Source organism: Pristiophorus japonicus, chromosome 13, assembly GCF_044704955.1.
Source record: "Pristiophorus japonicus isolate sPriJap1 chromosome 13, sPriJap1.hap1, whole genome shotgun sequence".
Classification (NCBI taxonomy): Eukaryota; Metazoa; Chordata; class Chondrichthyes; family Pristiophoridae; genus Pristiophorus; species Pristiophorus japonicus.
This window is the reverse complement of record NC_091989.1, coordinates 162,780,924-162,807,545: the sequence shown is the minus strand read 5'-3', so window position 1 is coordinate 162,807,545 and position 26,622 is coordinate 162,780,924. Positions and strand designations below refer to the sequence as shown.

General features: G+C 45.3%; 1 protein-coding gene across 1 annotated transcript in view; it reads right to left on the bottom strand.

Annotated features, from left to right (window-relative positions):
• pkd1l2a (polycystic kidney disease 1 like 2a) overlaps positions 1 to 26,622 on the bottom strand; it is a 215,554-nt gene that overhangs the window by 156,238 nt on the left and 32,694 nt on the right. Inside the window, exons 7-11 of the mRNA XM_070896864.1 lie at positions 22,625 to 22,845; positions 21,040 to 21,444; positions 20,397 to 20,516; positions 18,246 to 18,436; positions 997 to 1,171 (exon numbers count right to left, since the gene is read on the bottom strand). Of these exons, the coding sequence (XP_070752965.1) occupies positions 997 to 1,171; positions 18,246 to 18,436; positions 20,397 to 20,516; positions 21,040 to 21,444; positions 22,625 to 22,845 (1,112 nt within the window). The remainder of the gene's footprint in view (positions 1 to 996; positions 1,172 to 18,245; positions 18,437 to 20,396; positions 20,517 to 21,039; positions 21,445 to 22,624; positions 22,846 to 26,622) is intronic.

Genomic DNA, 26,622 nt, shown 5'->3' with positions numbered 1-26,622 from the left:
AATTTAATAGAAGTTTTTATAAATGAAGTTGAGAGTCCAGGTGTGATATACTCAGATTTTAATAAACTCTTGATGCCTCATAGAAAACTAATTTGATAACTAGGGTATTGGTGGCAGCGTGTTGAGATGAATTGAAGCGTGGTTGGGTAAACAGAGGGCCTGTGTACATGGGAAGTGTTGTGGAGGGAGTGTGTGATATGTGGAGTCCCATGTAACTGTGGGGATCAGTACTGTTCAACATTTCCAGAAATGATCTGGAAGTGGCTGAAGGTAATTTCATCTCCAAATTCATGGATGACACAAAAATTGCAGTGGTAAATAATATAGTACAAGATGAGAACACGCTACAGGGGGACAGAGTATTTGGGAAGGTGGATAGACAACTCGTTGATGCAATTTACGATAAATGTAAGGTCATGGAGGGCGAATTTCCACAGGGATTCTCCCAATTGACTGCTGTAACTTCAGTAATGACATCAATGGTAAATATACCATTTCTCTGGTGTTTCTGTGGATGCACTGCTAAAGTGACTGTGGAAATTCACACTCAAGAACTTATGGGTACAGCATAAGCAGAGGGATTGCATGATTAATGCGACTGAGAAAGATTTAAAAAAAAAGAATTTGGGAGTCAGAGTAGTTGAATCTTCGGGACATCAGACCAATTCTAACTGTTATCAAAAAATCTAATTGAATGTTAGGTTATATAAAAAGAAGAGATTGTAGATCAAAAGAAATAATCCTGTTACTATATAGAGCTATGGTCAGGCCACACCTGGAGTATTGTATGCAGTTTGGGAAACTGAGCTAGCAAAGGTATTTAGATCAATGTTACGGAAACGTTTCAATGCAATTTAATACAGGCGCATAAATGAAGAGAGGTGATGATTACTATAATGCTACTGTCTTTTTACTAAGGTTAGTTAAGATATTTTAGAGTAATTATGATTGTACTTAAAATGTTTTGACTAAATTGCAAGTGCTTCAATAACATACCACAAGACCACTGGAAAATCATTTTACTGTGGTCATCCATGTCATGATTCTTTGATTTTCTCCCACTCAAAACAAGCTGAGAAAAAGGATTCGCCACCTCGAGTTGGCCACCATTAATTTTGGCTTGAAGTGTTTCTAGTTGTAGCTGTTCATCTGAATCCTTTTTTGGAGGTGACTGAAAAAGAAAAATGGGCAAACTTTGTTTTTGGTCACATTGATAAATTGATAAGTAATGGTGATTCGGCGTTTAATTTGAAGAACAATGATATTGTCCACGAATCGCCTCTGAGCTGCCCCGCTCCTCTGCTGGAACTTCAGCAGAAGTGCAGTGGAATCCCCGTTCATGCGTGACATTATGGCGATGCAGCGGGAGCAGCTCTGAGGAAAATGCCAACCAGTGCAAAACATGTCCCAATGGAGATGTGCAATGGTCCACTGTATAGTGACTGAGGGTATGTTGCTCCAGGAGATTATCAATATGAAAACTGCGCTGAATAATATTATTTGATACGCTGTTTGCTTTATCTTTACAATCTGATGAGATGAGATATTTCCATTTCAGAAAATCTTGGTACAAACAGATTTTATTCACATCACTGTGACTGTTTCTGCAATCAATTCTGTGACAGAATTCCAACTGTAGGAAGGAACAATGGAAAACGGAAAGTTAGGCCAACCTAACAGATTGCGATTTTTTTTTCCTCTACAACTTTTAGATCATGACAATAGAATTTTAAATACAAATTGCTTACTTTTGTTGCTGGTATTTTGGTTCTGTCCTTGATTTCGCTGTGCGAGGAAGCTGTTGGAACACGAATAAAGGAAGTTAAGGTGATTCTCAGTGAATATGAAAAGAAAAAGATAAGGGGCTAGAACCTTCACTTTTTTTGCATACTTAACGCCCACTTAACGCCCATTTTACTGCTGAAATGATGTATAATGCCCATGTTGGCACAAAATGGAAAGTGACAGGCTTTTTTTGGAAACTTATCGGCGAGCGTTATTTTCCCAATGGGCTTAACGGCGAGAAAAAATATTACCCCCCCGCCCACTTTTTGGGGGCGGAATCAGCAGAATGGGTGATTTCAATGTCCATATTATCGCCCAGCGTTACTTTCCTCACGGACTTAACGCTGAGATTCAATATTAACGCCCAGCGACTGTTTTTTGTCGTAAAGAGCATATTTACCCAAACTAGTGGCATGGAGGTCGCCCAGCGTCAATTTCACGACCTCACACACATCACCCAAAATATCGCCCGCTCAAAAAACCGCCCCAAAAAAGTGGAACTAACCGGGACGAACGCCAGCGGTGTGGCTGGCATTTGTGAAATCACACTCTTACGTGAGGAGCTGATATCGGAAAGATTTGCCTGAAAGAGCGTTGATGTGAGTGACAATGCTGACACACTGCTGTGTGTGTGCAGCTCAGACATCAATGGTGCCCATCACGTTGGTGCCAGTTAAAATTTATGTTGATTGATGTTAAGTTGTATTTAACCCATTCATGGTAAGGAATCACCAGTGTGTAACGGTCCAGCTATCTGAGACAATGCGCAACAAGGTTATGTTCAATAACAAAAGTTTAATAGCAACATTGGTCTGAAATCATAAGTATCACAGCCAATAACACCCAACCCCCGCCCACACCCAACTTTTTCCACCATTGACATAAATCACATGTTCAACATGTTCACCAACACAGAATACATAGGTAAAACAGGAGCGTGGTCCCCTGCCCCCATACATTGCAACCAATTGCATACATCCAGATGGAGATCTAACACAGCCATCGTCTGCGCACATGCACCTCACTTTCCTTCCACCCTCTCTTCCTTCTCCCCACCTCTACCCCTTCCCCTCCTCGCTCCATGGTGCCTGGCCAAGGAGCTCCTCAGGCGGTGCCTCATTGTGGGGGGGATAAAGGCAGATGCGGTGGTTGCACAGGTACAGGAGCAGGGGGTGCCGAGGGGTCAACATTCACTGATGCAGAAGCAGGATCTTGGTCCTTGCTCTCATCTGTCGTTCGCAGTGGTGGGGCGGAACCTAGGGGTGGAGTGCTGTGCTCGGGGACCACTGGGAGGCCTGTGGCAGCAGTGTTCCTGGCTATCGCATCCAGGGGCTCCGCTATGCGTGGAATGTACTCAGTCATGGTGGCCAGGTGGTGGGATATGCCCCCCAGTGCCTCGATGAGCTGGTCACCAATGTCTACAGTACTCCTGGACAACTGTACCACCTCCCCGCTGTCATGTCGCGTTCGTGGAACAGATCTGCCGCGTCCACGAGGCCTCCGCGGGGTTGGCGCCATCCTGGGGACAAATGGGGTGCTCTGTGGAGTGGTGCTTGGGGCCTGCGCCTCCAGAGTGGAGGCGGGAATGACCGGAGGGCAATTAGATGGCCTTGGGGTGGAATGGCTTCTGGAGCGTGGCAATGCAGGTTCTTCGAAGACTGTGCTTTCATCCGTCAAGAACAGACCCAGCGGATTGACGGGCAACAATCGGAGCTCCTCAGCACCAGATGTAGTGGGATCATCCGCCGACTCCTGCCCTGTGCCTCCAATGTGCTCCTCTCCCACCTCACTGCTCTCTCCAGCAGAACTCTCCACAGCGTGCTGTGATGCCTCCTCCTCTCCCTCCATTATAGGGCAAAGTCGGTCAAATATGTGGCTGGTAACAGCTACTTTTTGTTTGCCTACTTGCTGCGGAGCTCTAAAGCCTCCTTTCTCCCAAAGCAGCCACACCACACCCAGACACGCCTTCCGTCACTCTGAGCTCCCTCTCTCTGTCTCCTCTTCTGCGCATTTCATGGTGACCCTTGACCTCCAGAATTGCGGGAATCGAGCATTGCCATGCCATTGCTAAGGACGGCCACACTTTACGGCAGAAGGTCAGAAAAATGTAACGCTACCGCCATTTGACATAGCTCGCGGTAACGCCCATTTTCAAAAATGGGTGTTTTGAGAATGGCCGAGAAGCCGGCAATCTGAAAACCCTTTTTTACCACCAATGCCGGAAATAACACCCATTTTTGGACCATAACCACAAAAGTGGAGGTTCTAACTCTTAGGCCCTGAATTTGTGGTCAGCAGAGAAGCTAAGACCCAAGAACAGGCCTGCATAGTCGACATGGACCCTAGACCACGGTTTGGAGGGCCAAGAACATAAACTTAGTGGTGCCTCCCTGGTTGCATTGCTTAACTGTGAACATGTGTTACATTTGTGCACGCAGGACTCTAAGTCTGCATCGATACCGGGCCACCACACGTGGGATCTGGCTATCGCTTTCATCATTACAATACCTGGGTGGGTACTGTTGAGGTCACTAATGAAAGTGTCTCTGCCCTTTTTTGGTACCTCTACCCAATTACGCCACAGAAGGCAGTCTGCCTGTATAGACATTTCATCTTTGCGCTGCTGGTACGGCTTTATTTCTTCCTGCATTTCTAATGGGACACTGGACCAGCTCCCGTGAAGCACACAGTTTTTTACTAAGGACAGTAAGGGGTCCTGGCTCGTCCAAATTCTAATCTGTCGGGTGGTAACGGGTGATTGCTCACTCTCGAATGCTTCCATTACCATGGCTAAATATGCAGGCTGTGTCATTTCCACCCCTGTGGTGGGCAATGGCAGCCTACTGAGAGCATCGGCAGTTTTCTGTGCCTGGCCTGTGGCGGATGGCGTAGTTGTATGTGGACAACGTGAGCGCCCTGGATGCGGGCCGATGCATTTGTATTTATCCCCTTACTTTCAGAAAAGAGGGATATCAGAGGCTTATGGTCAGTTTCCAATTCAAATTTGAGCCCAAAAAGATACTGATGCATTTTCTTTACCCCATAAACACACGCTAACGCTTCTTTTTCGATCATGCTGTAGGCCCTCTCAGTCTTAGACAGACTTCTGGATACATAAACAACCGGTTGCAATTCCCAGATTCATTAGCTTTTTGCAATACACACCCGACACCGTATGACGACGCATCACATGCTGGTACCAAATGCTTAAATGGATCATACAACACAAGCAATTTGTTTGAGCATAACAGTTTTCTAGCTTTTACAAAGGCATTTTCTTGGCTTTTGCCCCAAACCCATTCATCTCCTTTACACAGTAAGGCATGCAGGGGTTCTAACAGTGTGCTGAGACCCTGTAAGAAGTTACCAAAGTAGTTCAGGAGTCCTAGAAACGACCGCAGCTCCGTCATGTTCCGTGGCCTCAGTGTGTTCTCGATTGCCTCCGTCTTCGAATCAGTGGGCCTGATGCCATCCGCTGTGATTTTTCTCCTCAGGAACTCCACTTCAGGTGCCAGGAAAACACACTTCGAGCGTTTTAACCTGAGCCCCACGTGATTAAGCCCAAGGAAGCAGTTGAGGCTAACTCATTGAACGTATCCAAATCACAGATAGATAGATTTTTAACCAATAAGGGAATTAAGGGTTACGGGGAGCGGGCGGGTAAGTGGAGCTGAGTCCATGGCCAGATCAGCCATGATCTTGTTGAATGGCAGAGCAGGCTCAAGGGGCTAGATGGCCTACTCCGATTCCTAATTTTTATGTTCTTATGTTATGTAAACCGACTAAGAACCTCCTCCAGGTTCTCAGATGCTCAACTGTGTCCCGATCTGTAACCAAGATGTCGTCCTGGAAGACCACGGTGCACGCGACCGACTTCTGTAAGCTTTCCATGTTTCTCTGGAATATCGCTGCAGCTGATCGAATCCCAAACGGGCATCTGTTGTAAATGAAGAGACCTTTGTGCGTGTTGATGCAGGTGAATCCCTTCGAGGATTCCTCCAGCTCCTGCGTCATGTAGGCTGAGGTCAAGTCCAGCTTCGTGAACAGTTTCCCGCCAACGTCGCAAATAGGTCGTCTGCCTTTGGTAGTGGGTATTGATCCTGCAGGGAGAAATGATTGATAGTTACTTTGTAATCACCACAGATTCTGACGGTGCCGTCTCCCTTGAGGACTGGAACAATTGGACTGGCCCACCCGTTGAATTCAATCGGCGAAATGATGCCCTCTCGTTGCAGCCAGTCCAGCTCGATCTCCACCCTCTCTCTTATCATGTACAGTACTGCTCTCGCCTTGTGATAGATGGGTTGCACCTCCGGAATTAGGTAGATCTGCACTTTTGCTCCTTGGAACTTCCCGAGGCCTGGTTCGAACAGCGAGGGGAACTTGTTTAGGACCTGGGTAAATGAAGTGTCGTCGACGGACGAGAGCGCTCAGACATCGTCCCAGTTCCAGCATATCTTCCCCAGCCAGCTTCTGCCGAGCAGCGTGGGGCCATCGCCTGGTACCACCCAGAGTGGTAACTTGTGCACCGCTCCATCGTAGGAGACCTTCACAGTAGCACTGCCGATTATGGGAACCAGTTCCTTTGTCTAGGTTTTCAGTTTAATGCGAATGGGAGTCAGGACTGGCCTTGAGGCCTTGCTGCATCACAATTTTCGAAAGACTTTTTGCTCATAATGGACTGGCTCGCACCCGTGTCCAGCTCCATTGACACCGGGAGTCCATTGAATTCAACTGTCAGCATTATCGGGGGACACTTTGTGGTAAATGTGTGCGCCCCATATACCTCTGCCTCCTCAGTCTGAGGCTCTGGTTTGTTGTGATCCGCTGTGGATCTGTCCTCCTCTGCAACATGGTGGTTAGCAGGGTTTGCAGCTCACCTGCACATATGTTGGAGGTGTCCCATTGTTCCACAGCCCTTGCAAATGTATCCTTTGAAGCGGCATGGTAGTGCCAACAAGGTGTTCATGGCTGAGCATTCATCATCCTTGACGATGGATTCTGAGACATCTGCGGACCTGCAGCTGCAGGCATGTGAGGTCTGCCCTGTACGTTACGATTCAAAAACAACATTACTTTGTTCGCAGTACTTGTAGCAGCACTCATGTGCTGAGAGATTTGCTTGGTATTATTGGTGGCGATGAACGCCTGGGCTATCGCTATAGCTTTACTCAAGGTTGGGGTCTCTACAGTCAAAAGTTTGCGAAATATTACTTCATGGCCAATGCCAAGTACAAAGAAGTCCCTGAGCATGTGCTCCAAATGTTCTTCAAATTCGCAATGTCCTGCAAGGCGTCTTAGCTCAGCGACATAGCTCGCCACTTCTTAGCCTTCAGACCTCTTGTACGTGTAGAAGCGGTACCTCACCTTCAGAACACTTCCCTTCAGGTTAAGATGCTCCCGGACCAGTGTGCACAAGTCATCATATGATTTCTCTGTGGGTTTCGCTGGAGCAAGCAGATTTTTCATGAGGCCATAGGTTGGTGCCCTGCAAACGGTGAGGAGAATCGCCCTTCATTTGGCAGCATTCGCTTCTCCTTCCAGCTCGTTGGCCACGAAGTATTGGTCGAGTCGCTCCACGAAGGTTTCCCAATCATCTCCCTCTGAAAATTTCTCCAGGATGCCCACAGTTCTCTGCATTGTTGCGTTGAGGTTCGCCACCTGTATCTCGTCGCCAGTTATTATGTATGAATAAAGAGTCTGACCAGATACTTTGAGCTCAAAGTAAAGTGTGACCGTAGTCTTTTATTACAGGTCTCCAGCCTGTGAGGCCTCCTTAAGTACAGGTGCTGCCAAGGGATCGTGGGATCCTTTGGGACTCCAGGCGATGAGCCCTCTGGTGGTTAAACAACGTAGTTACAGGTTTACATATATAACAGGATTAATAAACGATCTCCTAGTAAAGGATCCTCTAGGGATGAGTGACCATAGCATGGTTGAATTTCAAATTCGGTTGGAGCTTAAACAAAGGAGACTACAAAGGTATGAAGGCAGAGTTGGCTAAAGTGGACTGGGAAGATAGATTAAAGTGTGGGACAGTTGATGGGCAGTGGCAGATATTTCATAACGCTCAACAAAAATATATTCCAATGAGAACGGACAACCATCCGTGGCTAACTAAGGAAATAAGGGATGGTATCAAATTGAAAACAAGGCATATAAAGTGGCCAAGACTAATGGGAGGCCAGAGGATTGGGAAACTTTTAACAGCCAGCAAAGAACGACTAAAAAAATAATAGAGAGGGAAGGTAGATTATGAAAGCAAACTAGCACGAAATATAAAAACAGATAGTAAGAATTTCTACAGGTACATAAAAAAGAAAAAGAGTGGCTAAAGTAAATGTCGGTCCCTGAGAGGATAAGACTGGAGAATTAATAATGGGGAACAGGGAAATGGCAGAGACTTTGAACAAATATTTTGTATTGGTCTTCATGGTAGAAAACACTAAAAACATCCCAATAGTGGATAATCAAAGGGCTATAGGAAGGGAGGAACTTAATACAATCAGTATCACTAAAGAAGTAGTACTTGGTAAAATAATGGGACTAAAGGTGGACAAGTCCCCTGGATGAGATGGCTTACATCCTAGGATCTTAAAAGAAGTGGCTGAAGAGATAGTTGATGCATTGGTTGTAATCTATCAAAATTCCCTGGAGCTTGGGGAGGTCCTAGCGGATTGGAAATCATCATCATCATCATCATCATCATAGGCAGTCCCTCGGAATCGAGGAAGACTTGCTTCCACTTTAAAAATGAGTCCTTAGGTGGCTGAACAGTTCAATACGAGAGCCACACTTCCTGTCACAGGTGGAACAGATAGTCATTGAGGGTAAGGGAGGGTGGGACAGATTTGCCACACGCTCTTTCCACTGCATGCGCTTGATTTCTGCATGCTCTCGGCAATGAGACTCAAGGTGCTCAGCTCCCTCCCGGATGCACTTCCTCCACTTAGGGCGGTCTTTGGCCAGGGACTCCCAGGTGTCGGAGGGGATGTTACACTTTATCAGGGAGGCTTTGAGGGAGGAAAACCGCAAATGTAACATCCCTATTTAAAAAAGGAGGCAGACAGAAAGCAGTAAACTATAGACCAGTTAGCCTAACATCTGTTATTGGGAAAATGCTGAAGTCCATTATTAAGGAAGCAATAGCAGGACATTTGAAAAAGCATGATTCAATCAAGCAGAGTCAGCATAGCTTTATGAGAGGGAAATCATGTTTGACAAATTTGGTGGAGTCCTTTGAGAATGTAACGAGCAGGGTGGATAAGAGGGAACCAGTGGATGTGGTATATTTGGATTTCTAGAAGTCATTCAATATGTTACTACATAAAAGGTTATTGCACAAGATAAAATTTCACGGGGTTGGGGGTAATATATTAACATGGATAGGATTGGCTAACGAACAGAAAACAGAGAGTCGGGATAAATGGGTTATTTTCCGGTTAGCAAACAGTAACTGGTGGAATTCTGCAGGGATCCGTGCTGGAGCCCCAACTATTTACAATCTATATTAATGACTTGGATGAAGGGACCGAGTGTAATGTAGCCAAGTTTGATGATGCTACAAAGATGGGTGGGAGAGCAAATTGTGAGGAGAACACAAGAAATCTGCAAAGGGATATAAAAGACCCATAAGAACATAAGAACATAAGAATTAGGAACAGGAGTAGGCCATCTAGCCCCTCGAGCCTGCTCTGCCATTCAATAAGATCATGGCTGATCTGGCCGAGGACTCAGCTCCACTTACCCGCCCTCTCCCCGTAACCCTTAATTCCCTTATTGGTTAAAAATCTATCTATCTGTGACTTGAAAACATTCAATGAGCCAGCCTCAACTGCTTCCTTGGGCAGAGAATTCCACAGATTCACAACCCTCTGGGAGAAGAAATTCCTTCTCAACTTGGTTTTAAATTGGCTCCCCCGTATTTTGAGGCTGTGCCCCCTAGTTCTAGTCTCCCCGACCAGTGGAAACAACCTCTCCGCCTCTATCTTGTCTATCCCTTTCATGATTTTAAATGTTTCGATAAGATCACCCCTCATCCTTCTGAACTCCAAGGAGTAAAGACCCAGTCTACTCAATCTATCATCATAAGGTAACCCCCTCATTTCCGGTATCAGCCTAGTGAATCGTCTCTGTACCCCCTCCAAAGCCAGTATATCCTTCCTTAAGTAAGGTGACCAAAACTGCACGCAGTACTCCAGGTGCGGCCTTACCAATACCCTATACAGTTGCAGCAGGACCTCCCTGCTTTTGTACTCCATCCCTCTCGCAATGAAGGCCAACATTCCATTTGCCTTCCCGATTACCTGCTGCACCTGCAAACTAACTTTTTGGGATTCATGCACAAGGACCCCCAGGTCCCTCTGCACCGCAGCATGTTGTAATTTCTCCCCATTCAAATAATATTCCTTTTTACTGTTTTTTTTCCCAAGGTGGATGACCTCACACTTTCCGACATTGTATTCCATTTGCCAAACCTTAGCCCATTCGCTTAACCTATCTAAATCTCTTTGCAGCCTCTCTGTGTCCTCTACACAACCCGCTTTCCCACTAATCTTTGTGTCATCTGCAAATGTTGTTACACGACACTCTGTCCCCTCTTCCAGGTCATCTATGTATATTGTAAACAGTTGTGGTCCCAGCACCGATCCCTGTGGCACACCACTAACTACCGATTTCCAACCCGAAAAGGACCAATTTATCCCGACTCTCTGCTTTCTGTTCGCCAGCCAATTCTCTATCCATGCTAATACATTTTCTCTGACTCCGCGTACCTCTATCTTCTGTAGTAACCTTTTGTGTGGCACCTTATCGAATGCCTTTTGGAAATCTAAATACATCACATCCATCGGTATACCTCTAACCACCACGCTCGTTATATCCTCAAAGAATTCCAGTAAATTAGTTAAACATGATTTCCCCTTCATGAATCCATGCTGCGTCTGCTTGATTGCACTATTCCTATCTAGATGTCCCGCTATTTCTTCCTTAATGATAGCTTCAAGCATTTTCCCCACTACAGATGTTAAACTAACCGGCCTATAGTTACCTTCCTTTTGTCTGCCCCCTTTTTTAAACAGAGGCATTACATTAGCTGCTTTCCAATCCGCTGGTATCTCCCCAGAGTCCAGAGAATTTTGGTAGATTATAACGAATGCATCTGCTATAACTTCCGCCATCTCTTTTAATACCCTGGGATGCATTTCATCAGGACCAGGGGACTTGTCTACCTTGATTCCCATTAGCCTGTCCAGCACTACCCCCCTAGTGATAGTGATTGTCTCAAGGTCCTTCCTTCCCACATTCCTGTGACCAGCAATTTTTGGCATGGTTTTTGTGTCTTCCACTGTGAAGACCAAAGCAAAATAATTGTTTAAAGTCTCAGCCATTTCCACATTTCCCATTATTAAATCCCCCTTCTCATCTTCTAAGGGACCAACATTTACTTTAGTCACTCTTTTCCGTTTTATATATCTGTAAAAGCTTTTACTATCTGTTTTTATGTTTTGCGCAAGTTTACTTTCGTAATCTATCTTTCCTTTCTTTATTGCTTTTTTAGTCATTCTTTGCTGTTGTTTAAAATTTTCCCAATCTTCTAGTTTCCCACTAAACTTGGCCACCTTATACGCATTGGTCTTTGTTTGATACGCTCCTTTATTTCCTTGGTTATCCACGGCTGGTTATCCCTTCTCTTACCACCCTTTTTCACTGGAATATATTTTTGTTGCGCACTATGAAAGAGCTTCTTAAAAGTCCTCCACTGTTCCTCAATTGTGCCACCGTTTAGGCTGTGTTTCCAGTCTACTTTAGCCAACTCTGCCCTCATCCCACTGTAGTCCCCTTTGTTTAAGTATAGTACGCTCGTTTGAGACACTACTTCCTCACCCTCAATCTGTATTACAAATTCAACCATACTGTGATCACTCATTCCGAGAGGATCTTTTGCTTGGAGATCGTTTATTTTTCCTGTCTCATTACACAGGACCAGATCTAAGATAGCTTGCTCCCTTGTAGGTTCTATAACATACTGTTCTAAGAAACAATCCCGTATGCATTCTATGAATTCCTCCTCCAGGCTACCCCGTGCGATTTGAGTTGACCAATCGATATGTAGGTTAAAATCCCCCATGACTACTGCCGTTCCTTTTTCACATGCCTCTATTATTCCCTTGATTATTGCCCGCCCCACCGTGAAGTTATTATTTGGGGGCCTATAAACTACACCCACCAGTGACTTTTTCCCCTTACTATCTCTAATCTTCACCCACAATAATTCAACATTTTGTTCATTAGAGCCAATATCGTCTCTCACAACTGCCCTGATATCATCCTTTATTAACAGAGCTAGCCCACCTCCTTTCCCTTCTTGTCTATCTTTCCGAATCGTCAGATACCCCTGTATGTTTAATTCCCAGTCTTGGCCACCCTGCAACCATGTTTCTGTAATGGCCACCAAATCATACCCATTTGCAATGATTTGTGCCGTCAACTCATTTACTTTATTTCGAATGCTGCGTGCGTTTAGGTAGAGTGTTTTAATCCTAGTTTTTAAACCATGATTTTTAGTTTTGACCCCTCCTGCAGCCCCTTTATATTCAGTGGCCCTTTTTGTTTTTTGCCGTGGGTTTCTCTGCCCTCCACTTTTACTTATCTCCTTTCTGTCTTTTGCTTTTGTCTCCTTTTTGTTTCCCTCTGTCTCCCTGCATTGGTTCCCATCCCCCTGCCATATTAGTTTAACTCCTCCCCTTTAATGGCAGCCGCACCACCATTTTACAAGCACTGCAAGCACAGTGCATCAACGGAAAAAGCTGTCGGCGGCACCATACAGTGACAGCAAGATTTTCCCCGTGGAATTTTGTGCTCGGGGGGTAACATCAGCGGTGCGCGCTCTGATGACACACTTAGGACGGATCAGCAGCAGCGGGGTGGAAGTGGGGGGAGCGGGTCACCGCCAGGATAGTGCAGGAGGTCAATGTTTAAAATGGCGGCCATTCCATGTAAAATCTGCGGCCATTCCACTCCACCGCATGGCTGCCAATTTCTGGCGGTAACATGCCTTTAGGCAAGGGGAAGTTTTGGCCCTAAGTTGTCCTATTGCAATTATATAGGTCCCTGGTGAGACTGCACCTGGAGTATTGTGTACAGTTTTGGTCTCCTTACCTAAGAAAGGATAGACTCACCTTAGAGGGAGTGCAATGAAGGTTCACCAGACTGATTCCTGGATTGGGGGGATTGCCCTATGAGGAGAGATTCAGTAGACTAGGCCGATATTCTCTCGAGTTTAGAAGAATGAGAGATGATCTCTGTTAAGTCCTGACTCTAATGTACTGACTTACACGAGACACATGCTGAAGTCAAGGTCACTCAGGACCTGCACCTTTAATTCCAGCTCTCCAGTGCTGCACTTGCCTGAGACCTCCCTTTATATACCACAGTGGAACAGGTATGGAGTGTCTCCTGCAAGTGCACCACTGGTGGTAAGGTATGCTTATTGTTACAGGTCATATCCAGTTACAGTCATGTACAGCATGGTAAGATACAGTTATATACAGTAATGTGAGATACATGACATCACCCTCCCCCAAGGTCTTATTGCCTTTATAGATTTAGTCTCTCAGGTGGTCTGCGCTCTCGTGTGGAGCGTCTTAGTTGTGGTTCAGTTATTTGCCTTGGTGCCTGTTTTTCGTTCGGTGTGATTGCTGGTATCTTGCCTGGGTTGTCTGTTTCATTCGGTGTGATTGCTGGTATCTCGCCTGGGCTGTCTTTCCTCAGGTTGTTCCACCTGTCTGTCCACCAGGTGTGGTGTGAGTTCCACCTTGTAGTCTGCCTCTGGTTCTTCAGTGTTATCAGTGAATCTACTTTTTACTTGGTCTACATGCCTCCGGCAGGTTTGGTCATTGTCCATTTGTACAACCAGTTGCCTGTTTCCCTCTTCGTCTGTTGCTGTCCCTGCAAACCATTTGGGACCCCGGCCATAGTTTAGCACAAACACTTTGTCCCCTATCTCATTCCACCTCCCCCTCGAATTTTGGTCATGGTACTCAGTTAGCTTTTGACGCTTAGCCTCAACAATTTCATGCATGTCTGGGAGGATTAACGAGAGCCTGGTCTTTAAGGTTCATTTCATCAATAGTTGCCCGGGGGGAACCCCAGTCAATGAATGCGGACGAGATTTGTATGCCAGCAGCAGTCGCGACAGGCGGCTCTGCAGCGTGGGACCTTGGATTCTGAGCATGCCTTGTTTAATGATCTGCACTGCTCGCTCCGCCTGGCCATTGGAGGCTGGCTTGAAAGGTGTCGTCTTAACGTGATTTATATCGTGGTCAACTATAAAGTCGTGAAATTCTGCGCTGCTGAAGCATGGACCATTATCACTGACCAATATGTCAGGAATGCCGTGTGTTGCAAACATGGTTCTAAGACTCTCCACAGTGGTGGAGGTGGTGCTCGAGTTTAAAATAGTGCACTCGATCCATTTTGAAAATGCCTCAACGACTACGAGGAACATTTTGCCCATGAATGGGCCCATATAGTCCACATGCACCCGCGACCATGGTTTGGTGGGCCACGGCCAGGGGCTTAGGGGAGCCTCCCTGGGGGCATTACTGAGTTGGGCACAAATGGTGCACCGACTGATGCAGAGCTCCAAGTCCACGTCAATGCCAGGCCACCAGACATGAGATCTGGCTAGGCCTTCATAAGGACGATCCCCGGGTGCTCGCGATGGAGCTCCCGGACAAACGCCTCCCTGCCTCGTAAGGGCATAACTACGCGGCTGCCCGACATCAGGCAGTCTGCCTGTAGTGAGAGTTCATGCATGCACCTATGAAAGGGTTTGACCTCCTCGGGGCAGGCATTGCGAGCCTCTGCCCAGTCACCGGTTAAAACGTATCTTTTAACTAGAGATAACGTGGGGTCGCTGGTCGTCCATGCTCTGATTTGGCGAGCCGTCATGGCGAACCTGTGGATTCAAAGGCATTGATTGCCATGAACAATTCACAGTCCTGTTCGTCGGATCCTTCTGTGGTCGCCGGGGTAGCCTGCTAATCGCGTCGGCACAGTTGTCTGTGCCTGGTCTGTGCCTTATCGTGTAGTCGTAAGCCGCCAGCATGAGTGCCCACCACTGAAAGCGCGCCGAGGTGTTATGGTTGATTGCCTTGCACTCGGATAGTAGGGACGTGAGGGGTTTGTGGTTGGTTTCTAATGCAAACTTGGCCCCGAAAAGGTATTGGTGCATCTTTTTGACACCGTACACGCACGCGAGCGCCTCCTTCTCAACCATACCGTACCCGCGCTCCGCCCGCAAAAGTGACCTGGGGGCATAAGCAACGGGCTGCAATTTACCCGCATCATTGATGTGTTGTAAAATGCACCCGACCCCGTACGCTGACGCATCACACGTAAGGACTAACTTTTTACCTGGGTCAAAAAAGGCTAAAACACTCTTGGAACATAGAAGGTTGCGTGCCTTATTGAAGGTGCGTTCTTGGGCGTCCCTCCAAAACCAATCGCACCCCTTTCTGAGTAGCACGTGGAGAGGCTCCAGCAGCGTGCTCAAGTTCTGCATAAAGTTCCCAAAGTAATTGAGTAGCCCGAGAAAGGCGAGCAGTTCCGAAACATTCCGGGGCCTGGGTGCCAGGGGAAATTGCTTCGGTTTTGGATTCGGTTGGGCGGATTCCATCAGCGGCAATCCTTCTGCCCAAAAATTCAACCTCAGGCGCGAGAAACAGACACTTGGATTTCTTAACTCTTAGGCCTACCCGATCCAATCGACTTAGCACTTCCTCAAGATTGCAGAGATGAGAGTCGGTGTCCCTGCCCTGATGAGTATGTCATCTTGAAACACAACCGTCCCCGGGATGGACTTGAGCAGACTCTCCATGTTGCGCTGGAATATAGCAGCTGCCGACCTGATGCCGAATGGGCATCAATTGTACACAAAAAGGCCTCGATGTGTGTTGATGGTGGTGAGTAGCTTAGACTCTTTGGTCAGTTCTTGCGTCATATACGCAGATGTGAGATCAAGTTTCGAGAAGAGTTTTCCTCCAGCCAACGTGGCAAATAGGTCCTCCGCTCTGGGCAGCGAGTATTGGTCCTGTAGGAAGACTCTGTTTATGGTAGACTTGTAATCCCCACAGATTCGCACAGATCCATCAAGCTTCATGACGGGGACGATGGGGCCCAGTCGCTGAATTCCACGGGAGAAATTATGCCTTCCCGCAGAAGCCGGTCCAGTTCATTTTCAATCTTTTCCCTCATCACATAAGGCACAGCTCTAGTCTTATGATGGACCGGTCTGGCATTCTGTGTGATGTAGATTCGAACTTTAGCCCCTTTGAAGGTGCCCACACCTGGCTGAAAGAGATGTTCAAAATGGCTTATAACTGTTGAGTAGGAGGTCCGTTCCTCTGACGACATGGCGTGAACATCATCCCATTTCCAATTAAGTTCTGCTCGCCAGCTTCTCCCCAACAGGGCTGGGAGATCCCCGGGACAATCCACAGGGAAAGTCGGTTCACCATCCCTTTGTGTGTGACTGAGAGCATGGCGCTGCCAAGGACTGGGACGATTTCTTTAGTATAGGTCCTTAGTTTGGTGTCGATCTTTGTGAGTTTTGGTCTGTTGCTTTTGTGCGGCCACAGCTGTTCAAATTGTTGAACGCTCATGAGGGATTGACTGGCCCCCATGTCCAGTTCCATGTTGACGGGTATCCCATTGAGTAGAACCCTCATCATAATTGGAGGCGTCTTGGTGTAAGAACAGTGGACATTGATGGTGTTAACCCGCTGTACCTCGGCGTCCCGTGCACTGTTCTAACCGTCTTCTGGTCCGCTTTCCGACCCTTCCGATTCGTAAACCAGCCGAGCTGCTGTTTTTCTGCACATGTGAGCCAGATGCCCTGTGTAGTTGCAGTTTCTGCAAATGGCATACTGAAATTGACACACCCTGGTTGAGTGCCTTCCCCCACATCTCCAACACAGACCGTTTCCATTGTTTCCGAAGGATGAGCTGCATCTGGCTGATCTCCCTTGAGCTTCTCTCAATCTGTTGTTGATTGCTCGCATTGTGGGTTGATGAGGTGTGATCGGCCGTTCATGTGGCCCTTGATTTTAATGGCTTCTGGCGCCACTGTCTGCTGTTGAAGGCCTGCTCTCCTGCCTTTGTCTGTGTGTGGGGGTAGCGGTTTGTTTCACAATGTGAATCCCTTGTTCCGATGCCTCGTTGGTTGTCGTACTCGAAGTATAGATCAGCCTCGTTTCTTCTTCGCCTGCCAAGAACGTCTGTGCAACCAGTGTTGCTGCCTCTAGAGTCAAGTTCTTAGTCTCTATAAGCTTTCGTGGCCTATTCCTTCAATAAAAAAGTCTCTCAGTACTTCTCTCCTTAGTTCATCGGGGAACTCACATGAACTAGCCAGCCTCCGAAATTCCTCCATGAAGTCGGGTATGCTTTGGCACACACAGCGTCTGTAGTTGTAGAACCTGTGTCCAGCCATGTGTAGGTTGCTCGCTGGCTTCAGGTGGTCTCTCACCAGTGTGCTCAACTTCTCAAACGACTTGCTTGCTGGTTTCTCGGGTGCCACCAGGTCTTTCATTAAAGCGTATGTTTTCGAGCCACGGATGGTCAAGAGATGGGCTCTTCTCTTGTCTGCCTTATCGTCGCCCAGCCAGTCTTTGGTCACAAAGCTTTGCTGGAGCCTTTCTATAAAGTCATCCCAATTGTCTCCAGCATTGTATTTCTCATCTGAGCTGTTGGTAGCCATTCTGTGGATTCTGTGATCCCGTAACTCATCGCCACTGTTAAGTCCTGACTCTAATGTACTGACTTAGACGAGACACATGCTGAAGTCAAGGTCACTCAGGACCTGCACCTTTAATTCCAGCTCTCCAGTGCTGCACTTGCCTGAGACCTCCCTTTATATACCTCAGTGGGACAGGTATGGAGTGCCTTCTGCAAGTGCACCCCTGGTGGTAAGGTATGCTTATTGTTACAGGTCATATCCAGTTACAGTATAGCATGGTAAGATACAGTTATATACAGTAATGTGAGATACATGACAATCTCATTGAAAGATACAAAATTATTACAGGGCTTGACAGGGTAGATGCAGGGAGGATGTTTTTCCTGGCTGGGGCGCCCAGCATCAGGGGTCACAGTCTCAGAATATGTGGTCGGCCATCTAGGACTGAGATGAGGAGAAATTTCGTCACTCAGAGGGTGGTGAATCTTTGGAATTCTCTACTCCAGAGGGCTGTGGAGGCTCAATCATTGAATATATTCACAACAGAGATCAATAGCTTTTGGAATATTAAGGGAAATGGGGATGGTACAGGAAAGCGGAGTTGGGGTAGAAGATCAGCCATGATCTTATTAAATGGCGGAGCAGGCTTGAGGGGCCACATGGCCTACTCCTGCTCCTAATTCTTATGTTCTTATTTTTTTATGTCTCTCTGTTCATGCACCTCCTTTAGGATTGTATCCTTTAGTTTATATTTCCTCTCCGCATTCTTTCTGCCAATATGTATCACTTCGCACTTTTCTACATTAAATTTCATCTCCCATGTGCCCGCCCATTCCGCTAGCCTGTCAATGTCCTCTTGAAGTCTATCACCATCCTCCTCACTGTTTATTATACTTCCAAGCTTTGTGTTACCTGCAAAAGTTGAAATTTTGACGTGAACACCCACATCCAAGTCATGAATATATATCAAGAAAAGCAGTGGTTCTAGTACTGATCCTTGGGGAACACCACTGTATACCTTCCTCCAACCGCACACCACTACTCTCTGTTTCCTGTCACTGAGCCAATTTCGTATCTATGCTGTCCCTTCTATTCCATGGGCTTCTTTGGTAAGCCTATTATGTGGCACTTTGTTGAACGTCTTTTGGAAATCCATGTACACCACGGCCAGCTACCCTCTCTGTTACCTCATCAAAAAACTCGATCAAGTGGGTTAAACATGAGTTGCCTTTAGCAAAGCTGTGCTGGCTGTCCTTAATTAATCCACACTTGTCCAAGTGACTGTTAGTTTTGTCCCTGATTATTGTTTCTAAAAGCTTTTCTCACTGCCGAGGTTAAACTGACTGCCCTGTAGTTGTTGGGTTTATCTTTACAACCTTTTTTGAACAAGGGTGTAACATTTGCAATTTTCCAGTCCTCTGGCACTACCCCTGCTTCTATGATTCAATTATGGCTTTCAAAAGGGAATTGGATTAGTACCTGCAGGAAAAATAGCACAGAGGTACGGGGAAAGTGCTGGGGAATGGGATTCTAGCTGAATGCTCTTGCAGAGAGCTGGCATGGGCTTGACGGCCGAAGTGCTGTCGTTTTAAACATTAAAGCCTTTAATTAAAATCTGGGAGATTAACCTCCACATACTTAACTTGTCCACGTGACAATCCTTAATGCTAACACCTTCATTAATATAATGGACCAAGAAATTTCATATGAACACATTATGTGTCTGTATACTTATAACACAAACAGCAATTTCTCAGCTTGGAAATTTTTGCACATTGTGTTCATTAACACTAAGCATGCAGTAATGCCATGTGCAGTCTGTGTTGTGTGTAAAATTCTGCCGCTACCTTTTCAACAGTGAAAAGAAACTGATGCACAAAATGAGCCTGCTGGGTCTCTCCAATGTGTCAATGCCAGATTAGGTTTAGATTTTTTAAAGTTTTTTTTCCAAAGCGGGCACATGTTTGTCATAACTCAAAGGATCATCATTAGCTTTGACAGCTGTCAGTGAAACACCTGGAACTGAAAGGGAATAGTTGAAATCATTGTCTTCATCAGCTGTGCCAACTAACCTGACCACATTGGTTTTATTAGTCAGGCTATTTAAAGTAATGAATTATACATTTGAACTGCACATGAGAATGAATTCTAGCTGTGAATGTGCATTTTATAGCAACCTCAGTTTGTTCTTTAACAAAAGAAAAGAAAACATGAGAATCATATGCAGAGGGGGTAAGAGTCAGGCGGTAGTTATAGGCAGTACAGTGATTACTGTTTGTTGGGAATGAAAATATATTCCCCCTAATAAACAACAGGATGCACTGATTGCAGCTTCAAATATTAATCAGACATTATGGGGGTGAAATTCAGCCTGGGCAGAGACACAAAACAGATGGTATAACAATCGCCTGTTATACGCCCCGCCCGATATTCAGTTTCATTGCCTTCAACAGAAGTCATATAATGGGCAGCAAACGCGATTCCAGCTGGTTTGCATCCCCGATTTCACCCCCTACATTTGGGGGTCACAGTTTGTTTAAAAAGAAAGAAAAGCTTGCATTTATATAGTGCCTTTCATGACATTTCAAAGACGTTATAGCCCATTAAGTACTTTTGGAGTGTAGTCACTGTTGTAATGTAGGAAAATAGAGTACACCAAAGATGTGCTCAAGTCTCTGGAGTGGGATTTGAATCCCGCAGCCTTCTGATTCAGAGGCCATAGCGGATATCCTAACTATTTTATATTGTGGGATGAATAGATATCAAAATCATAATTCAATGGTACATGAGAGATGAGAGAAGATACAAAGAAGTGAAAACCTATAGGGAGAGCAAGATGCACCAATGGCAAATATAATTTAAAAGTATTTACCTCCATCATCCATATCATGCTGTGTCAGAGCTGAAGTATTTGCCACAACAGTGATATTTCCAACATTAAAACTAATACTAGAAAAAGCATTGACAGCTTTCCCTCTAACCAGAAAAGTACCTGCAGATGGATAAAAGTAAAGGTAAACTCATTATAATTAGAATTAGACGGTCAAACGCTACAGTGATTGCTAGATTTCAGTTAAACTACAATAATGAATGACTTGAATAAACAAACGTGTTTTCATCAGGACTAAGAAAGAAGAATTATTCAATCAAAATCACTTTAGTAATAACACGTTAAAGATGATGGTCCTGAATCCATGGGGATTCTCCTTGTCGCTGGCAAAACCCTCAGAGAATAGGAGGCTGTGTCCATCTTTTCCCTGGGGTTTCTGCTGGTCTACCTCTGGATTTATGGCACAATTTGAGGCTAAAGTTTTAAAAATAATTTTATAGATATAGATGAACCCGTGCTCATTGAACTATTCAACTTTGCTAACTTTTCCAGTTTATATAAATCTTGGTGTCTTGACTCAAGTCAATCCTTATTTAATTTATCATCCTAGAATTGTAGTTACTAATTCACTAAATGCAGACATCCTGGTAAATGATTCTGCTAAAAGGCAAGAAAATTGTGTTACCTTCAGAATTCATTGGAATGCTGTAGGCTCCCAATTTACCATCAGGATTTTCAATGGCTTCAGCAAAGGTCTCGTTAGGACCAATAAATTCAAACTGTAGCTCAATTGGGGCTCCGCTGGACACTGAGATGTTAATAGTGAGATCATTTCCCAGCTCCAGAACAGCCGAGTTTACCATAGCCTCCAGACCCTTGATTGGTTCCACCAATTGAACTGTAATATTCTGAGATACCTCTTGAATTGTCACATTATTCTTGGCAAGAATAGTTAGCTGATGTATGCCTGGACCTATCCGGTGCTGGGTGGCATTTTCAATCGTGGCATTCTGAGGAATACTTCCTCTGAACACAGTGAATGTGTGAAGGGTGACTGTTCCAGCTAATATAACAAAGGTCACATTGGTACCTGTGAAAGCAGAAAGATGTGAACAATTATTCTTATCTTATGAAATCAGACACCTTTAACGGAACTGATTACATTTTAACAATACCATAAAATATGTCGCGCTTTAAATCATATACATATTATGGGACAATTTCCGCAGGGTCCTCCCGATCTCCTGCCGTAACTTTGGCGGATGATCATTGGAGCCCTGAAGAAATGGTTATTTTCATCCATTAACGCAGCAGTTCTAAGGTTTCTGCTGATCACAGCCGAAGTTACAACAGTAGATCAGGAGAGCTCAGTAGAAACTCCAGGTGATAGTGTGTAGCATATTTGTATTATTTTAAATAGAACTAATTTTCAAACAACCATAGACATTCAATAATGGGTATATTTGCATCTGTATGGTTATCAATGCAGCTGAACTTGCCCTTCCAGCCTTGAAATAAATATGACTCCCTTGGCCAATCTGGTTTTAGAAGGTTCTCTACCAAAGAAACCGTAGGGTTGATTTTAATTTTTGGCGATGGCAGAAAACGAGAGGTCGCAGCATGTTCACTGGGGGTCAATCTTTAACCTCCTCTCCATAATCTTATTGTTCCCAACTTTCATCTTCTGTGGCTCCCCTGGTAATTCCCCAAATTCTGGTCCACTCCATGTTGCCGTCTAAAGTGTTTCCTCTCCTGCAAAGGCCTTCTTCATCTGAGCTATCACTATTCATGGCTGTTAAGCTGTGACTTCTCTTCTTTACTGAAATTACCCTGCCAAGTTGCAATGCCATCATCATCATATCCCATCTGAGCCATTCCCCGCACTCCTCTGGCATCCTCTCTTGCCTCTCCTTTAAAATCCTTGCTATCTCCCATCTTCCCAAGCCTCACAGTGATTTGTTTACTGAGATCGCCTCCCTATTCTTCTTATTTGGCCTTTGTGATGCCAATGGAGAAGGTTGTTGAGTCTTCACTTGTTGTTCATTGCTTAATATTTATGTGACATGGATCTGTTATTCATCAGCCCAAGGCTGGAAGTTATCCAGGTCCAGTTGTGGGCAACTATGGACTACTTCTCTGTACAGCATTTTTTTCATTATGATTTACACTGCTCATGTAATGGGAAGTAACTGTTATTTTATATCACAGGATAAACACACGTATAAAATATGCATATATTCATTCTACTACACATGAAAAGTAAACTGTACCTTCTTCAACTTCAAGCTGAATCCACAATGGGTCTCCGTACAGAACTCCGCAGTTATTAATGTCTTCCGATTGATTGACATTGTAACACTTGATGATTCCAAAACCACTGATTGGCTGTTGGATTGACACAGTTTTCTGGGCTGTCACATGCCATTCACTAGTTGTACATTCAACATTGATAGTGAAGAGTCCAGGGGTCATGTACCTGTGTGTCACATTGCTCGAAGACCTTTACAAAACAATGCAAATAATCCAGTTGAAAACTACAATACGAGGGGAATCACTTTCTTATAATAAATGCTACGGTGGTGAAGTCAAAGCTTTCTCCATAAATATCTTTGTTACATTTCCTTATGAAAAGATACTTGGAAGATATTATTGTCATAGTGGGGTCTTCTGCAAAGAAACTAAAAGTTCACCAAATAGCTTGTAATTGAATCTGGTCACTTGGTTAATTTGCGCTGCCACAGATTTTTAACTTTGGAACAAATTTGGAACAAATGTTTCAATCCAGCACTAAAAGAGCTGAAGTGGCCTTTATGGATATGTCTGACTTTTGGATTCACCACAAAATACAGGGCCCGAATTTGGTGAAGGCCCCAGCCCGCCCAAGTGCCGCCCAAAGGACCGCCGATGGCCGCCGAGGTCCCTGACGGTTCTTTGGGCGGTGTTCATCATCAAGGTCCCTCGAAGGTCGGCGGACGGCAAAGCAGCGACGTATGCTGCCAATCTGGGCGGCAGCCAGTTGGAGCTCTCATTCTCAGCGGCTAAAGTGCTTGCTACCCAAGTGCCGCCGAGGATGGAGTCGGGCCCACGGAGAGTCGAACACCTAAAAATAAAAAGCATTTAAAAAAATAATTTGACGAGCTTCAGGGGACCCCATCCAGGTAAGTCCCTGTAAAAAAACTAAAGCTAAAAAATGTCATTAAATTGTTTTACCCCATCTTCACACTTAAGGACAGTGCAGCCTCCACACAACGGTCCACCGCCGTCCTGCCGCCAACTCTAGCCAACTCCCGCCCGCGTGAATATGGCATCTCGGTGGGCGGGAGTCTACTTACGCGCATCGGCCGTCCACTGATGTTGGCGGGCGCTTCCCGGCGGCTCTCCCCTCCCGCCCGCTCCAGGTCGAAAGTGGCACTGGGCGATTTGAGCAGAGGAGTGTCGGCAACAGTGGGTGGCAGTGGGCGGCAGTCAGCGGCAATGGGCGGCAGTGGGCGGCAGTGGCCGGTGAGTACACCAATTTTAGGCCTACAGTCTCAGTAGGTCTAGAAAAAACTTGGGATTTTAATTTAAAAAATGGCATGTTACCAGTGTTGTTGGCAGTGATTCACTTTCCAATGATTCTAATCTGAAGTGTATGCATACCAGAATCATTGGTTCAACCAGTTATTGCTGCTATCCATGCCAATAAATTCTGAGAAAAATTAAATCAGATAGGTCTGCAACTGGCTCACAATGGGATATACAGGGCACAATTTCCTACTTAAGTGTAACTTAAGTTACAGTGTACCTCCAGCAGAATGCAGTGGAAGACTCTATGGGAGACACCCCACCAGCTCTCTGCTTCCCAATGGCACTTCCAGGATGTTTTGCCAGCAGCGATGCAAATTACAAGAATTCTTTGAAGAAATAACAGAAAGAGTAGACAGGGGCAATGCAGTAGATGTGATATATGTGGACTTTCAGAAGGCCTTTGATAACGTGCCACAGAAGAGACTCATGACAAAAGTCAGGGGTATGTGGAGACAGGGATCAAGCAGCAGAATCGATTGAAACAAAAGCAAAATACTGCAGATGCTGGAATCTGGAATAAACACAGATTTTTATCTGCATTTTCTGTTTAGAATCGATTGAAAGATGGCTACAAAACAGAAAACAAAGGGTAGGAGTTAAGGAAGGATTCCCCAACCGTCAGAAAGCAGGAAGTGCTGTTCCACAGGGATCCTTGCTGGGACAACTGTTGTGCACCATATCCAGAAATTGGAGGTATGGTGTTGCAATTTGAAGATACCAAATTTGGATGTATAACTAATAATGTGGAAGACAGAACCAAAATACAGGTGGGTGAATAAATGGGAAATGAAGTTGAATATAATAAAGTGTGAGCTAGTTCATTTTGGTAGACGGAATAAAGGAGGCCACTTATTCCTGGGTAGGTAAGAAAATAAGTGGGGTAGAGGAGCCAGAGATCTGGGAATACAAATACATAAATCACTAAAAGGAGCAACACTGTAAAAGCCATAAAGAATGAGAAAATAAATACTGGGCTTTATTTCTAGAGGAATAGAATACAAAAGCAGGGACGTGATGTTAAATTTATATGGAACTTTGGTTAGACCAGACTTGGAGTACTGTGTGCAGTTCTCTATACTACAAAAGGACATCGAAGCATTGGAGAAAGTACAGAAAAGATTTATAAGGTTGTTACCAGAATTAAGGGGATACAACTTTCAGGAAAGATTGAGCAGACTTGGGCTCTTTTCGCTGGAAAAGAGAACACTAAGAGATGAGCTGATAGAGATCTTTAAAATTATAACAGGGTGCAATAGGATGGTTGTGGGTAAGTTCAGAACAAGGAGGAATAGATGTCTACTGACAGATCAAATAAAGAATTTCAGAGGAATTGCTTTACACAGAGAGTGATAAGAATGTTGAGCTCACTTCCACATGGTTGAAGCAGATAGCATTGAGGCATTTCAAGAGAGGCTTGATGCATACACGAGGGAGAGGTGGATAGAGGGATACGGGGCAGGGTGGGAAAGGAGGCTCGTGTGGCGTATAAACACCAGCATAGATCAGATGGGCTAAAAAATGAACTGTTATGTATGCAAACCTCACCAATGTATACGACTTACCACCAGGAGGCACACCTGTGGGAGGTCTAAAGGTCACCTGTGCACCCTGGGCAAGCAAGTATAAAAGGCAATCCACCAGGCTGCTTCCTCACTTTGGAGTTACATTAAAGGGAGCAAGGTCACAATGGTTTGAGCTTAAAACACAGTCTTGTGGAGTTATTCTGAACATAATAATTGGCACGAACTTTCATGCGGTAATGGCTGCCATTGGTATTCTTGAGAGATTTAAACATAGAAACATAGAAAATAGGTGCAGGAGTAGGCCATTTGGCCCTTCGAGCCTGCACCACCATTCAATAAGATCATGGCTGATCATTCACTTCAGTACCACTTCCCTGCTTACTCTCCATACCCCTTGATCCCTTTAGCCGTAAGGGCCATATCTATTTCCCTCTTGAATATATCCAATGAACTCGCATCAACAACTCTCTGCAGTAGGGAATTCCTCAGATTAACAATTCTCTGAATGAAGAAGTTTCTCCTCATCTCAGTCCTAAATGGCTTACCCCTTATTCTTAGACTGTGTCCTCTGGTTCTGGACTTCCCCAACATCGGGAACATTCTTCCTGCATCTAACCTGTCCAGTCCCGTCAGAATTTTATATGTTTCTATGAGATCCCCTCTCATCCTTCTAAACTCCAATGAATACAGGCCCAGTTTCTCCTCATATGTCAGTCCTGCCATCCCGGGAATCAGTCTGGTGAACCTTCGCTGCACTCCCTCAATAGCAAGAATGTCCTTCCTCAGATTAGGAGACCAAAACTGAACACAATATTCCAGGTGAGGCCTCACCAAGGTCCTGTACAACTGCTGTAAGACCTCCCTGCTCTTACACTCAAATCCTCTAGCTATGAAGGCCAACATACCATTTGCCTTCTTCACCGCCTGCTGTACCTGCATGCCAACTTTCAATCATTGATGTACCATGACACCCAGGTCTCGTTGCACATCCCCTTTTCCTAATCTGCCGCCATTCAGATAATATTCAGCCTTCGTGTTTTTGCCGCCAAAGTGGATAACTTCACAGTTAGCCACATTATACTGCATCTGTCTTGCATTTGCCCACTCACCTATCCTGTTCAAGTCACCCTGCAGCCTCATGGCGTCCTCCTCACAGCTCACACTGCCACCCAGCTTAG